The 17,696-nt window shown below is 38.4% G+C and overlaps 1 protein-coding gene across 1 annotated transcript in view; it reads right to left on the reverse strand.

Moving 5' to 3' along the window:
* Positions 1-12,502, reverse strand: part of LOC141443771 (uncharacterized) — a 42,837-nt gene extending 30,335 nt beyond the window's left edge. Inside the window, exons 1-6 of the mRNA XM_074109120.1 lie at positions 12,008-12,502; positions 6,601-6,664; positions 5,236-5,390; positions 2,717-2,848; positions 1,219-1,353; positions 1,027-1,072 (exon numbers count right to left, since the gene is read on the reverse strand). Coding sequence (XP_073965221.1) covers positions 1,027-1,072; positions 1,219-1,353; positions 2,717-2,848; positions 5,236-5,390; positions 6,601-6,664; positions 12,008-12,178 — 703 coding nt within the window. The 5' untranslated portion in view covers positions 12,179-12,502. The remainder of the gene's footprint in view (positions 1-1,026; positions 1,073-1,218; positions 1,354-2,716; positions 2,849-5,235; positions 5,391-6,600; positions 6,665-12,007) is intronic.
* Between the last annotated feature and the right edge of the window lie 5,194 nt (positions 12,503-17,696).

Raw genomic sequence — 17,696 nt, forward strand, 5'->3', positions numbered from 1 at the left:
ACCGTGAACCCGCGGCTTTAACCAGCTCATCCGTCCTCGTTGGTGGACGTCCTACGCTGCGCTTGCCGATCCGCGGTCTCCACTCGAGAACCTTTCGGCCCCAGCGACCTGTTCTCCGTGCTATATGGCCTGCCCGTTGCCACTTCAACGAGCTAATTCGCTTGGATCTCATTTCTGATCTATCTATCTACCACCTACCTATCTATCTACCGACCTATCTCTTACACTCTCTCCTTATTGCCTACCCTATATATCCCGCTGAGCACAACCGCCCTTAACTCATGCAGGGGGGTGCGTCCCAAGTTATATAAAAACGTTTGATATAATTTAATATTATAAACGTTCATTATGTATAATTACATTACGTATAACATGAAACACTATGATTTCATTAAGTATAACGTTCGATTAGTATAACAGTTGTTTTATATACTTTCATAAGAAATAACATGTTTATGGGCTAAATTCATATTATATAACATACATAAGGTATACCGCTTATAATACGTAATAACTTCTTATATAACATTAATATGATATAATATCAAGTGATATAAATTTTGAAAACCAGAAAATTAGGTGTTTATCACCCTTTAATTTTTGTATTGCAAAGTTTTACTTCAAAATTTGTGCGAGCGAGCGAAGCGAGCGAGCATTACGGTTCGGAGCAGAAGCGATTTGGATAGTTTAGGTGCGTAGCTCCCGCCTTAGCCTTCGATTTAGGTTTTTTATAGCAGCGAAGAAACCGTAGAAGTGAAATATATTTTTTTTAATTTATATTTTTGAGCGTTATGTTTTCCATTGTAAGATTAAATAAATGTTATATGTTTTAATTGTTAGAAGTTGCGAATATTATATAATTTGATCGTTTTACTCAATGTATTTATGTCCACAGCTCATTATATATTATATTATTATACGTTATGAGCGTTATAGCAAAAGTATGTTATATTTAAAAAAATATAGAAAGTAAAGTTATATGTAATGAATATTATATGTTTTGTTTTTATATATTCTATTACTTACCCCATGCAGGGTGCTCCCGTCGAACGTCGAACAACCGTTCACCATACTACCAGACGTTATAGTCAAATTCTCAATGTTTTTAACCTGTGTATCGATTATGTGTAAATCTTGTTCTCGCTCTCTCTCTCTCTCTCTCTCTCTCTCTCTCTCCTTCTGTCTATCTATCTTACGATCTACCTACAAGTATCCTACCCTATACGTACCCTGCGACATGAAGTAGGGTATCCTGAACTTCCCGCTGAGCACAACGGCCCTCAGCTCATGCAGGGTGCTCCCGTCGAACGGCAGGGCTCCGCACACCAACACGTATAGGACTACGCCGAGGGACTGTGGACGAAAAAGTAATTTTTAGTGTTCCGTATCTCAAAAACCAGTTGTCCAAAATTTGTATACATTTTATTTGTTTTTGTTTTAACCCCTGTCTGTGGCACCGTAGCTCTTAAACGGGTGGACCGATTTGAATACGGTTTTTTAATTGAAAGCAGGTTTTCTAGCGATGGTTCTTAGACATGTTTTACCAAATTCGGTTCAGCCGTTTTTGAGATATTGAACTTTTAATTGACAAAGTCGGGGGTTTTCCAATTTTTTGTTGGTAAGGTTATTTTATCTGTGTCGTTTGAGAAAATCAAGTTGGGGAAGAATCAAAATATCTTAAAGAATATGAGAATGTTTTGAATTGCCCATAGAAAATTTACTAAATTCAATTTTACTAGAAAGAGATACAATTCAACAAGACAAACAAAATTCGCAAGGTTCCCGCCAATTCGCTTTTTTTTTCTTACTTTTTTTGGCAGAGTTAGTAGCAGATATTTTTACCCGCGATCTGTCAAATTTCGGATGGGCATCAGGTTGGCGAACCAAACACAGTTTTTTTTTTTTTCAATACGTCTTCTTACTATTTTTGATAGGATTGGTAGCAACAATTTTTTGTACGCAATCTGTTAAATTTCATAAGACCGTCAGGTTGAGCAACCTAACACTAGATTTTTTACACTATGAGTATGCAGGCTAATTTTATAGCAAAAATACTTGTTAAGATTGCTTTTTTGGAATATTTTTGGACCAGCAGTGGTGTAGCGGTATAGCACGCGGTACGGAATACCGAGGACCTGGGTTCGATTCCCAGTGCTGGTCTTATTTTTCTGGTTTTTCTGTGCATATTTCAGTTTGTATTTTCAAAAATACTTGTGTTACCTCTTAAATCTTAAATGTCTTTTGATGCACCACCTGTTGTAAACTAGTCCTTCCTTCTTTCTGTAAAAAAGGTTGCCTGGAAGAGATCGCTCTTAAGCGATAAGGTCGCCTATTGCTCACCTTGTAATTTTAATAATTTGTTTTCTGTATCGCTTACTATGTCTGGTGTACAATAAAGAGTCTTTGTATTGTATTGTATTGTAAATCTAAAACAATGCAATAAAGGATTTTCATACATTTTTTCTACTCTAGAGCAGAAAAGTCCCGCTTTGTGCTGGGTATTTAGTGCGGTTATGATGAAAATAAATCATAGTTGGAAGAAAAATAATAAATAACACTATTTTGGCGAAATATAAGAGGTTTTTTTTCCAGCGATACGTGTTTGTCACGTGACCCGATTTGACGTTGGAAACGAGCGTCGAGCGACTGCATGCCCATCTTAATATTTAATACGAGAGTGAAAGGGACGGTACGATACGAACTTCGATTCACTCACCCAAACATCAGCCTTAGGTCCGTCATACTGCCGTCCCTCGAACAGCTCGGGCGCCGCGTAGGGGGGACTCCCGCACCACGTGGCCAGCGCTCCGCCGGGCACGTATTCGTTGCTGAATCCAAAGTCTGCCAGCTGGGGGAGATTTATTATACAGCGTGTATTTTTGATACTACCTCAAACTTTAAGGGCAGTTAGTGGAGTCCTAATAATCACATTTTATTCATCATCATCATCCCAGCCTATATACGTCCCACTGCTGGGCACAGGCCTCCTCTCAAAACAAGAGGGCTTGGGCCATAGTTCCCACGCGGGCCCAGTGCGGATCGGGAACTTCACACGCACCATTGAATTGCTTCGCAGGTTTGTGCAGGTTTCCTCACGATGTTTTTCTTCACCGCAAAGCTCGTGGTAAATTTCAAATGTAATTCCGCACATGAATTTCGAAAAACTCACGAGGTGCGAGCCGGGGTTTGAACCCACGACCCTCTGCTTGAGAGGCGATAGGTCAAACCACTAGGCCACCACGGCTCTTTTAGTTTCAGTAAAAAATGTACTTATTTTTTTCCATACAAAATTAATTAGCACGCAAACAAAGTCAAAAGTCTTACCCCCTTATTCATAAACGACAATCAAACCTATTTTAGTTAAAATGCCGCTAAAATTCGTTTGTCCTTATCTGTCACGTCGCCATTTGTATTTGTTAGAAAGGGACAAAGCATTTGTTAGTTAACATAGGCTTGTTAAGTTTTATGAATAAGGGGGTTAGGCTATAACAAGCACTTATAAATGTCAAATAAAAAAAATCTACCACCATTTCTCACGAGGTATTTTTTTTTTAAGTTGTTGAGATAATTAGATAGATGAGAACTTTAATCGCCACAAAATATATGACATTCACTCGCGTCATTAAGTTTTCATCAATAAGCCAGTGTCATGTTCTCCACTAGTGTCATTATGACATCAAAGTCATCCACTGGCGTCATTTACGACATCAGCGTGGGGATTCGATTTGTAGCATTCGAACATGGCGGATGTAGACAATATCTAATTTTGCTATTTCTGTTTCTTTGGCTAGTTGAAGTATAATTTTGATAGTGTTTTATGCGGCGATTAACCTTAACAGTGAACAGTGATCACAAAATTCTATATTGCTCTCGTGTCTGACATTTTTTAATGCGCAAGTTGTCTCCGCGTGGTTTCTGGAATTTTACTATCAAGTTGCAAAAACTACAATCACCGTACAACGTGCCTCTCAAAGAGAGTTAACTTGACACTGGCGAAATTGTCCTATTAATTAGGACAGAAAAGCCATATCTTAAAAGAGAAGAAGAAGACATCAGCGTGTTAAGTCCTCAGTGTCACTGTCATTCGCTAGTGTCATTTATGAAATCAGCGTGGTAAGTCACCAGTGTCAATGTCATCTTCTAGTGCCATTTATGACACCAACGTGTTATTAGGTTAATGTTCATATGTGCGTCCAGCAACAAGTTCTCTGATTTCAGGTCCCTATGTCTTCGAACGTGACAGTATCGTGAGAACGCGTGAAGAGGACGCGGTCGGGGTATCTTACCAACGTCATCTTTCTCAGTGCCATGAGTGTCATTATCTCATCAGTTTCAAGTCATCACTAAGCCAGTGTCATTGTGCCGTCAATGTCGTCCGCTAGTGTCATTTAAGACAGCGTGTTAATAAGTCGTCATTATCAATGTCATCTGGTAGTGTCATTTTTGACATCAGTGTATTAAGTCACCAGTGTCATTTATGACATCAGCGTGCTAAGTCGCCAGTGTCATTTATGACATCAGCGTGTTAAGTCGCCAGTGTCATTTATGATATCCATCAGTGTGTTAAGTCGCCAGTGTCATTTATGATATCCATCAGTGTGTTAAGTCGCCAGTGTCATTTATGACATCAGCGTGCTAAGTCGCCAGTGTCATTTTTGACATCAGCGTGCTAAGTCGCCAGTGTCATTTATGACATCAGCGTGCTAAGTCGCCAGTGTCATTTATGACATCAGCGTGCTAAGTCGCCAGTGTCATTTATGACATCAGCGTGCTAAGTCGCCAGTGTCATTTTTGACATCAGCGTGTTAAGTCTCGCCAGTGTCATTTATGACATCAGCGTGCTAAGTCGCCAGTGTCATTTATGACATCAGCGTGCTAAGTCGCCAGTGTCATTTATGACATCAGCGTGCTAAGTCGCCAGTGTCATTTATGACATCAGCGTGCTAAGTCGCCAGTGTCATTTATGATATCCATCAGCGTGTTAAGTCGCCAGTGTCATTTATGATATCAATCAGTGTGTTAAGTCGCCAGTGTCATTTATGACATCAGCGTGCTAAGTCGCCAGTGTCATTTATGACATCAGCGTGCTAAGTCGCCAGTGTCATTTATGACATCAGCGTGCTAAGTCGCCAGTGTCATTTATGACATCAGCGTGCTAAGTCGCCAGTGTCATTTATGACATCAGCATGTTAAGTCGCCAGTGTCACTGTCATCCAATAGTGTAATTTCTCCTACCTTAATGTTCATATGTGCGTCCAGCAGCAAGTTCTCAGCTTTAAGGTCCCTGTGCACGACGCGTCGCGCGTGGCAGTATCCCACAGCCGACACCATTTGCGAGAAGGCGCGCGCCGCCTGCGGCTCCGGCATGCGTCCTTTTGACACCAGGTGGTCTGTCAAAAAATGTCAAAATGTATTTTTAAACTAAAAACATCTAGTAAAGAAGAATAAATCATCATCATCATCCCAGCCTATATACGTCCCACTGCTGGGCACAGGCCTCCTCTCAGAACAAGAGGGCTTGGGCCATAGTTCCCACGCGGGCCCAGTTCGGATTGGGAACTTCACACGCACCATAGATTTCCTCACGATGCTCGTGGTAAATTTCAAATTTAATTCCGCACATGAATTTGGAAAAACTCAGAGGTGCGAGCCGGGGTTTGAACCCACGACCCTCTGTTTGAGAGGCGATAGGTCAAACCACTAGGCCACCACGGCTCTTTAGAAGCTCTGAAGAATAAATAAATAAAATAAATATCAAGGGACTTTACACAATTGGCCTAATCCCAAAGTAAGCAAAGGTCGTGTTATGGGACGGCCGGATGGCCAAGTGGTTAGAGAACTTGACTACGAAGCTTGAGGTCTGCAAGTACCACCATCTTGCTCGCCAATCCTGCCGTGAAGCAGCAGTGCTTGCACTGTTGTGTTTCGGCGTGGAGAGTAAGACAGCCGGTGAAATTACTGCCACTTAAGCACTTGAAGTATCCCATCTTAGGTCTCTAGTTTAGCAACGCATCTGCAATCCCCCTGGTGTTGCAGGTGTCTATGGGCGGTGGTGATCTCTTAGCATTAGCAGACCCACTTGCTCGTTTACCATCCAGTCAAATTAAAAAAAAAGGTACCGGGTTCGATTCCCGGCCGGGGCAGATATTTGTATGAATAATACGAATGTTTGATCTCGGGTCTTGGACGTTTAATATGTATTTAAGTGTGTATTTATCCATATTAGATGCTTAAGTGACTAAATAAGAAACAAACAAGCTGAGATATGTGGTGCATAGGAGAAATTTGTGTCTGTACTCCTGTCCAGTGGCGGTGTAGGGGTACAGCACGCAGCACGGAACGCTGAGGACCTACTGGGCTACTACGAAACTCGTAACTCGAAGTTTGTAGCGTACCATCCCTCTCGCTCTCGTATTAAATAGAATACTTATCAGAGGGACCGCACGACACGAACTTCGAGTTTCGAGTATCGTAGTAGCCCTGCTGGGGTTCGATTCCCAGCGCTGGCCTCTTTTTCTGGTTTTTCTGTGCATCTATGTTACATTTTGTATTTTCGATGTGAAATTGTTTTAATTCAAGAAGAAAGAAGATTACACTTACCAAATATTTCGCCATTTGGTGCATATTCAGTTACTAAGTATATTGTATGTGTACTTTCCATAACCTGGAATTAAATTAAATAAATTGATTAATACCACTCATATTATAAATGCGAAAGTTTGTACAGTAGCCGGCGGTAAAGATTGAAAAAGTCAATGAGGGCTATCGCGTGTGAATTCGCCGCTAGAGGCGCTAGTGTAGCGTGAGGTCTCCGAAATGTCAAATCTCATAGTTTTTGGGTGAGCTACGCGGGTTTATTTATAATTAGAGTAATTTTGTGAATATTTTGCAATGTCTGAAATTAATTATGGCAAATATGCGTTCCGGGGCAATGAATGTCTGTGTTTTGAGACAGTTTTGTCTTTCGGAAACCTTTGTCCTCCCTTTTTTCCGAACAAAACGGGGACTATGCAACACTGTGGCATGCTCGATATTTTTATAGTACGGTTTTAAGGTGTATTAAATATGATTTTAATCTAAACTTTGTTTTCACGCCCGTAATAACAGACTTTGAAAGCCACACTCAAAAACCTCACGCAACAGTGCGCCATCTAGTGAGACAAAAAACGATAGCCTTTCGCATTTATAATATGAGTGGTATTAATCAATTTATTTTATTTAATTCCAGGTTATGGAAAGTACACATACAATATACTTAGTAACTGAATATGCACCAAATGGCGAAATATTTGGTAAGTGTAATCTTCTTTCTTCTTGAATTAAAACAATTTCACATCGAAAATACAAAATGTAACATAGATGCACAGAAAAACCAGAAAAAGAGGCCAGCGCTGGGAATCGAACCCCAGCAGGGCTACTACGATACTCGAAACTCGAAGTTCGTGTCGTGCGGTCCCTCTGATAAGTATTCTATTTAATACGAGAGCGAGAGGGATGGTACGCTACAAACTTCGAGTTACGAGTTTCGTAGTAGCCCAGTAGGTCCTCAGCGTTCCGTGCTGCGTGCTGTACCCCTACACCGCCACTGGACAGGAGTACAGACACAAATTTCTCCTATGCACCACATATCTCAGCTTGTTTGTTTCTTATTTAGTCACTTAAGCAGCTAATATGGATAAATACACACTTAAATACATATTAAACGTCCAAGACCCGAGATCAAACATTCGTATTATTCATACAAATATCTGCCCCGGCCGGGAATCGAACCCGGTACCTTTTTTTTTAATTCGACTGGATGGTAAACGAGCAAGTGTGTCTGCTAATGCTAAGAGATCACCACCGCCCATAGACACCTGCAACACCAGGGGGATTGCAGATGCGTTGCCAAACTAGAGGCCTAAGATGGTATACTTCAAGTGCTTAAGTGGCAGTAATTTCACCGGCTGTCTTACTCTCCACGCCGAAACACAACAGTGCAAGCGCTGCTGCTTCACGGCAGGATTAGCGAGCAAGATGATATATGTATATATATTTATATATAGCGCGAGGATGTCGATGAGTTTGTTTATTTAGCTTTGAACTCAAGCCCAAGCCGATGTTGGTCTAAAAACATTAATATTGCTCTTGGCAGTTGTTTGTTTCTCTTGCGATCGCGGCCAAAGAGTGAAAATTCCATTAATAAATTAAGTTGTTATTTACTATAGTTGCTATTCCACTAATCCTACTAATATTATAAATGTGAAAGTTTGTGTGTGTATGTGTGTGTATGCTTGTTACTTCGTCACGCCAAAACGGCGTCCGGATTTGGATGTAATTTGGTACGTAGATAGACATTTGGAATAACACATAGGCTACTTTTTATCCCGATATTCCCACGGGATAGGGATAAAGTTACAAATGTAGAAGTTTTGCTTCGTATTTTTTTAAACCCCGGATCAGTTTATAAGTTTGACCGCTATGTGTGTCTGTATGCTGTGTCTGTCTGTGGTAACGTAGCTGGTGGACCGATTTGAATGCGGTTTTTTTATTTGATAGCAAGTTTTCTAGCGATGGTTCTTAGGCATGTTTTATCAGAATTGGTTCAGCCGTTTTTGAGATATTGAACTTTGAAGTGACAAAGTCGGGGGTTTTCCAACTATTTGTTTTCTCTTCTGCCGGCGTTAATGGCGACAGTCATGTCAGAAAAATTTCGTTACGAAAGAGTAAGTTTTTGTTGTATTCATTCTATTATTTTTTACAAAGAAAGTAATTGATAAAGTACAGAAACAATTTTACTTAATTTATTTTACAAATAATAATATGGCCTTCATACAAAATGGATATATATCATAAATATCCGATATTTTGATATTTATAATAAATATCGGCTATTTTAGAACCCTGACACAGTAACATCGATATATTTTTTGTCAATAAAATATTTTGCTACATCACTTCCGTATAGATGCCCCGAGTTGTCCCAGGTATGGACATAACTAACACCAGAATGAGCTTATAACCAAAGTCATACTTTGACTGTAAATGGTGTGAAATATATAAGTCAACTCTCAAGTATCAAAGTAGATGATAAAGTGTAATTTATAGGTGTTCATTGTAGATATTTAGTAGTTTGACGACCAGATGGCATAGTGGTTAGAGAACCTGACTACGAAGCTTGAGGTCCCGGGTTCCATTCCCATGTCGGGGCAGATATTTGTGCGAAAAATACAAATATTTGTTGTCGGGTCTTGGGTGTTTAAAAGTATTTAAGTATGTATCTATCTATATAATTATATTTATCCGTTGTTTAGTACCCATAACACAAGCTTTGCTAAGCTTACTTTGGGACTAGGTCAATAGGTGTCAATTGTCCTGTGATATTTATTAATAGTAGTTAAATACAATTATATTTTAGCCTATAACTTGCCTAATGAAACTGTAATTAGGGCTTGAGACCTTAGGTCGGAGAGGGCTCAGCACAAAAATTCTTTAATAAATTATCCAAACGGATAGCGGATACCATAGGGAACCGAAGAGCTTGCAGCTTCCTCACACTACATACAGCATTGCTATACAGCGAGGAAATGCTGCCAGCATCTTTGGGTCCACGCTGCGGGTGTTTTTTTTTACAATTTTTGTCTAGTTATAGTGTTGTTAATAGTTTGTTTACTTTTAGTAATAATTTTAAATTGGTTTTATTGTAATTATAATTAAGTACTTTAATTAGGTAAGGATATTCTTGATAAATAAGCTACTACACAAAGGGCAATGGAAAGGAGCATGTTATGAATCAGACTTAGTGATAAAATCAGAAATACAGACATAAGAAGAAAAACTAAAGTCATAGATATAATAACCATTTGAAGTGGGGTTGGACGGGACATATGCTGCGCAGCGGAAGGGACAAATGGAGCAAACAAGTAACCTTATGGTACCCAAGAGAGGACTGTAGAAGAAGGGGGCGCCCAAAAACAAGATGGAGAGACGACATCCGCCTAACACTGGGACCTTACTGGACTAGGGTAGCAGAAGACAGAGCTCAGTGGAGAGAGCTGGAGGAGGCCTATGCCAAGAGGCACGCTGAATTCAGAGACATAATATAGAATAGAACACTTAAACACATACTGCTGACGTTGTAGAGAATTCAGAATAGAAGGGCTTTATTATTATTATTTTATTGTTGATAAATAAGTAACATACTAATTAATCAATTCAATTGCGTTTAAATTCTAAGCAAATAATAAACAATGTTGTTGCTAAGAGAATTATGTTTGTGGAATTAAACATAATTTTTTTTTTTTTAATCCACTTCCTTGTAGGCAGTGGCGTAGCTATCGTAGGGCCAGGTGGTGCAGTGCACCAGGGCCTCGGAGCTCAGGGGGCCCATTAACCTAAGCTTCGACTTTTATTTAGTGTATTAAATTAAGAATATAAGTAATTTTTTATATTGTAATATTTCCTGTATATACTTACCTAATACCTAGTTATGGAGGAGCGGGGAATCCTAACACAGGTTCACTCACCTAAAAGGAAGTCCCTACCACTAAAAGAAATTGTAGACTAGTTAATAAGGGAAATAAACAATTATTTTTTCGACGAGAGGAGCATAGAAGAAAAAGAGAGGAAAAAGATCTTGTGAACAGGCTCAAGCCTCGAGCCTACTACGGATAAGTTCAACTCACTCTATCTTATTCTTGTTCCTATCTATAATTTAGAAAGCCAATAGAAGTTCAAGCTATCAAAGTCAAAGTCAAAATATCTTTATTCAATTTATGCTATAACAAGCACTTATGAATGTCAAAAAAAATATACCACCGTTTCGGAAAAACCTCTGTTGAGAAGAATCCGGCTAGAAACTCAACGAGGTATATTTTTTTTAAACAGATTTACAATATTATTAAATGATATTTATACATCACAAGTATTTAACACAACTTTATTTTTAACACAGTAGGTTCGCTATTTGAAGGGATTGCTAATGCAGATCGGAATTATTTCCAAATATCCCTGTCCATGATATAATCATTAACTTTATAATACGCCTTTGATATTAATGTCTTCTTGACAATAGATCTGAATTTTGTATCCGTTTTGTTTGTAATATTTTTTGGAATTTTATTATAAAAACGTATGCAATTTCCCAGAAACAACTTTTTGGTTTTAGCCAGTCTGTAAGATGGAACTTTAAGCTTTCCTTTTGGCTTATCGACTTTAGTGGGAAAATCACATATGTTCTTCCTTACATACATGATTATTTCAAAAACATAAAGCGACTATGTTTGTGGTAAGAGGGGGTGAGGGCCCAACTCTTTCTCTATGCACTGAGGCCCTTGTTCACCCAGCTACGCCACTGCTTCTAGCTGGTTTTAGTAATAACATTATCAAAAACCAACATAGCATGTTGTAGACATTAAATATTAAATTAGCATAGAAAAACAATTAAAAAACAAGTTTATTTTTAAGGTTATGTTATGTTGCATGGCTGAATGGATTGAACAAGACACCAATAACAATCTTATAAGAAAAAAAATGGGCAACTTTTTTAAATTCTTTATCAGGCAAAGATAATGTAAAAGTGGCACAATGAATACACTTCAGAATAATTGGCCAAAGGACGCTGAAGGCAATTGGCTGTAATTGACTGTTCTCGAGGTCAAGCAAGAAAAAACAAACTACAATCCCATACACTTTTTTAGTGGAAAACATTCTCACGATCGTAGAAAATTTGAAACGAGATAAACCGACGTGTTTAAAGAGCTTTGTCGAAACGCGAAATCAAAAACAAACAACAACCTAGCGAATCGAGTGCCGTTGTTTTTTTTATAAGCAACAAAAAACAAGATACACTATAAAAGACAGTGTTTTGGTAGAAAACCTGTTCGGATGTCATGTCAAACACAAGTTTTCACGGTGGAAAAAAACCAAGCGCACAAACACTTTACACTTAACTTCACATATTCACATTATTGTTATAACAGTCGTTGAAACTGCTCAATAACACTCATCTAAACATTTAAAAGAGCACTTTGAAAATCGAAATACGCACCTTGCATTTTGTGATTACATGTGTTGCGAGTTTAACCACGGCGAAATTTCCAGTTCCTATTGTCTTTTCTAGTGTGTAATTACCGACGCGGACTAGTTGGTCTATCGGGAAATGCTTCGACTTGGCCATTGGCTCGAAATTACTGGCCATTTTCGCAAAATTACATGAAACTCACCCAGTACCCCGATAGACCGAGCGACACTTTAGCTACTGTCTTTTAATTCATGAGTTCTACCGCACTGGCGCTACTGGCGCTCACGTCATCCGCCGAGCGATGCTCAAATGCGTAACTCCATATTTCATTAATAAACACACGAATTGAATACGAAAATTGAAAGAAACTGCCCAATACGCACTTTTAGACATGATTATAAGAAGAACCACATAAGAACATTACGCAGCGGCTTTGATTAAGTACATCGATATTGTTTGAGACGATATTCTTATCAGCGTTTTTGTTATCATTTCAATGGGTTGCACTTGAACGTCACTTGGGTATGAAAAAAATAACTCGATTCACAACATTTACGCACTATGGCGGTCTCTTTCGCGCCCATTCATTTTTGATGTGATAGAAAGAGCAAGTTGCTTCAGTCTGGCTTGTGACGTCACAGGATCTTGCTTACGTCACTCGCGCGAATTTTCAAATGGCCGTACGTCAAAGAATATTATCGATTATTCGTAGCAAGTGAACATTTTAAAATGCAAAGTTCAACTGCAGTTTCTAACTCCACAGTGTTCTCTAAACACGTTAAATTTTGTTGTTAATGTTTTTTAGTGGGCAGAGACGTTCTTCTTTAATTATAGTAATTAAAAAAAAGGAGCTTTTAATGTCACGTTAACGTTAATTTAACACTTTTTCGTTATTATCTTGCAGTTGGGGACGTGAAACCTTTTTGACAGACATGATTTGTGTTTAACAAACATAGAGTTCGATCAATGAATTCGGTTGTGTCATGCGTAAATGATCACAGACCCACAGTTCATTCATAAAGGTCAAACATTTTTTTGTTAATGTTTGCTAGACTTTACTACCATTCTAGTGTAAACAAGATAATTAGAAAAGCCACAAATCAATTACTAGAAAAACCAGTTAGTTAATTTAATATGACTGTGCCATATATAATTGCGTACACACATTCAGGATGGATGAGTAACATAACGTTGGCTTATTTTGGCGCCATCTGTTGAAATCTCTTCAAGATATTAAGCAACGAACCAAAGAGCTAACCATGTAATTGGCAGTTAAACTACTCGCCGCTAGATGGCGCTGTTCTTAAATTTACTTTAATGACGTGTCTTCTTTCCTAATTTTACTTCGGTTTATTCCAATTCCAATGTTTATACAGTTGTTGCGAGTCATTTGCCAATAGAAAGTTTTTCGTCTCTCATCTCAAACATATCAGGGTGAAGACCAAAAAGACCAAATTTTTGCTCATAATTTTGTGAACACGACTGTCGTCAGCAAAAAAAAAAAGGTTAACAAAAACTTAATTTGTAATATCGTATGTAAACAAATGATTTTTATATTACAAACTCATTCCGAAATCAAATACAAACTCAGCCAACCATCCTATATACCAAATTCAAGCAAAGATATAAAATAAAACAACCATCAATAATTTACTCTTTTAAATATATATTTTCTATAATATAAATTTACGTATTTTTATATAAATATAGAATAACCAGGCATCGCTGGCAAGCTGTTCATTATTAAAATATATTAACTAATTAATATTCTCGTAATTTAATAGCAATAACACCACTAGCAACATCTTTGGTTATTTAATTAATTTTAATATTCAAACGGATCCTGGCAACATCGGTTTTAAATGGCACAAAAAATGGCGCGCTTTAAAGTTGGGTTCGAATAAAAGTCAAGTTAAACAAAGTAAAGTCACAGTATAACAAGTTTCCCTACAGTAATACGACGGAGACGTCTAGACAGAGCAATCGTGCGGAGCGTGAGGGGTGCGACGCGGGTGGGAGGAGCCCCAGCTGCATACTTCGCCGTTCTTAGTAGCTTGGGACAAGTCTTCTAGGGCTATCGCGTTTTTTTAACATTTAAATTTATAATAAAATTTATTATTCTCATACGGAATGTACTGTGAGTGCGTGCAAATCTTCATCTCGCATAAAATAAGGAACTAAGATTTCATCTATTTATATAATTATATTAATTTATTTTTTATATAATTAAATTCAATAACAGCAACTTTAAGCCCGTTAAGTCTAGAAAGTCTAAGTCGGTTACTAATCTATGAAAGTATATTTTGTAGAAAAAAGTTTTTATTTCAAAAATATTATATTTTGATACTTCTTAACCCTAGTAAGTGTGCCACCCCTAATTTCTTTTGTTTTATATAATTTCGCTATACCAATATGTACCGATTCGTAAAAGGCATCTACCTTCCAAATTTTATATTCGTGACAACCCTTCCTTACTTGCGTAAATACCTATACAGGCTGCGGTATCGTTCAACTTCAAAGGCGTCGGCCTACTGTAGCGAAAACTTGTTATACTGTGGTAAGTCGTTAGCGAATCAAAATAGACATTAGATGGGTCCATCACCTTTTAAGTGTATGATATTCAGTCCCGTAACTCAGGATACATCAATGATACACTGTTAGAGAAATATTTGCAATGTATACTATAACCATGCTTAGGAGATGAGCCATGAAGGAATGAGGGCTATCGTTTTTTGTCTCACTAGATGGCGCACTGTTGCGTGAGGTTTTTAAGTATGGCTTTCGAAGTCTGTTATTACGGGCGTGAAAACAAAGTTTAGATTAAAATCATATTTAATACACCTTAAAAACGTACCATAAAAATATCGAGCATGCCACAGTGTTGCATAGTCCCCGTTTTGTTCGGAAAAAAGGGAGGACAAAGGTTTCCGAAAGACAAAACTGTCTCAAAACACAGACATTCATTGCCCCGGAACGCATATTTGCCATAATTAATTTCAGATATTGCAAAATATTCACAAAATTATTCCAATTATAAATAAACCCACGTAGCTCACCCAAAAACTATGAGGTTTGATTTGACATTTCGGAGACCTCACGCTACACTAGCGCCTCTAGCGGCGAATTCATACGCGATAGCCCTCATTGCCTTAAAACTGGTCAACTCCAACCTTTTAGTGGATTGGTACCCCATAAAATCATACTTTTAATAAGTTACTCAATGTCCAATAATCTTATTCCTTCAACAAGGGATAATTCGAGCGCGAGGTTGGCAACATTGCCTCCCGCGCTAGAGGACGCGACAGTGGCGCCTAATAAGTGGTTCGTTTTTCTGTCACAGCGCCACTGTCGCGTCTTGAAGCGCGGAAGGCAATGTTGCCAACCTCAAGGCGCTCGAATTATCTATAACCTTATTGAAGGAATAACATGCTTGGACATATCTAAAATACAAATTGAGGCATGGATGCACAGAAAAACCAGAAAGAGACCAGCGCTGGGAATCGAACTCAGGTCCTCAGCATTCCGCGCTGCATGCCATACCCCTACACTACCACTGGACAGGAGTACAGACACGAATTTCTCCTATCCACACATCTCAGGTTTCTTTTTTCTACTACGCTACTTAAGCAGCAGCACTAGCGACATCTATGTTTCGCTCCCATCAAGAGACGTAACACTCTTTCGGAACTAACCGCTCACCCAGACAAGAGATGTCGCTACTAAGCAATCAAATTATGATTGGTTATTTGGAGTATTTTTCTATTTTTTACTAGAACTCCAAATTTGTTACTTTTACGGTCTTTTTATGGTTTCTCTGTGCATCCATGTCTCAGTTTGTATTTTCGATGTGGTTTTACGGGATGACCGTAAAAGTAACAAATTTGGAGTTGAAATAAAAAATACAAAAATAATCAATGCTTGGACATACTCACGACGTTACCATGACAACCAGGTTAACACTAAAAAGTTGACCTAGATGCAAAATATACGAAATGGCAATGGCTAATGACGTTTGCGATCGCATTCGTCTCTTTCTACCCCCGTCTTATACCGTGTGACAGAAAGAAATGGTGTAAACGATTGTGATTGCGAGTGTGTTACACAATAAAGCCTCATAATAACTTAGATAACTACCTAACCAAGACATCAAAGGGATTTCGGTATTGTAATTAGGGCTATCACTCTGAATTCGCCGCTAGAGGCGCTAGTGTAGCGAGAGGTCTCCGAAATGTCAAATGTCACTGTTTTTGGTGAGCTACGCGGGTTTATTTATAATTATAATAATTTTGTGAATATTTTACAATACCCAAAATTAATTATGGCAAATATGCGCTACGGGGCAATGGATGCCTGTGTTTTGAGACAGTTTTGTCTTTCGGAAACCTTTGTCCTCCCTTTTTTCCGAACAAAACGGGGACTACGCAACACTGTGGCATGCTCGATATTTTTATGGTACGGTTTTAAGGTATTAAATATGATTTAAATGTAAATTCTGTTTTCACGACCGTAATAACAAACTTAACTATACTTCAGGCATGACCATTGTCAACAGTGGCGCCACCTGGTGAGCGCAAAAACGGTAGCCCTCATTTACTTATTGTCAATTTAGGTTAAAGAAAATTAGGTACGACGACGAACGAAGCGAGTGCTGCTACAGTGAAGGTTTCTGACAGGCTAGCTGACGTTAGTATTTTATTTTATTTATTCCTCTTAATGGCGGCCATAAGGCTTGGGCCAATGTCAGTTAAAATAAAGATAAATATCTTCTTCTTATGCATGTTGTAAGGTGATTGTAGTTTTTGCAACTTGATAGCAAAATTCCAGAAACCACGCGGAGACAACTTGCGCATTAAAAAATGTCAGACACGAGAGCAATATAGAATTTTGTGATCACTGTTCACTGTTAAGGTTAATCGCCGCATAAAACACTATCAAAATTATACTTCAACTAGCCAAAGAAGCAGAAATACCAAAATTAGATATCGTCTACATCCGCCATGTTCGAATGCTACAAATCGAATCCCCTGACGTTAGTACTGTGGGTGCGAACAAACTTTGACATTTGCGTGACATTTGTGATGGTTAAACAACTGAGCCAATCGCAGCAAGACTGTAACGTCTAACGGAGGTCGATACTAACGCCACCTAGCGGTATTTCGCCTGTCAAGAAACCCTCATTGCGATATCAAGGAGAAGAGTTATTCAAAATTTGTGTCAAATTACATTTGAAATTTACCACGAGATTTACGGCCCAAGCTTTCTCAATCTGAGAGAAGGCCTGCGCTGTAGGGTGTATATAAGCTGGGATGATGAGTATGTCGTTTTCAACAGTCCTCTAACTAAAATTCATAAGGGAAGAGATCGCTTTTAAGCGTTGAGACCGCCTGATTATCTCCACTTTGAATTTTGAATCTCGATCAGTATTTAGTATATCGATATTTGAATATCAGAAGCCGTTAAATGAGAAACTATGACAAAAATTCAGTCTACTTTATACTATGTCTCACTCTAACCCATTGCAACAAGTTTAAGTTAGAGCAGTGCCAACAGATGCTACTCTGTTGCACTTTTTTTGGATCTATGCTTGTTTGATGACACCTTTCTAAATATTTGTCTAAAGGACATGACAAGGATTGCCATGTTAAAAAAATTAATGGACAAAAAATCTTTATAATTGCAGAATGTTGACAAACAA

The sequence above is a fragment of the Choristoneura fumiferana genome, chromosome 28 (genome assembly GCF_025370935.1).
Source record: "Choristoneura fumiferana chromosome 28, NRCan_CFum_1, whole genome shotgun sequence".
NCBI classification, from domain to species: Eukaryota; Metazoa; Arthropoda; class Insecta; order Lepidoptera; family Tortricidae; genus Choristoneura; species Choristoneura fumiferana.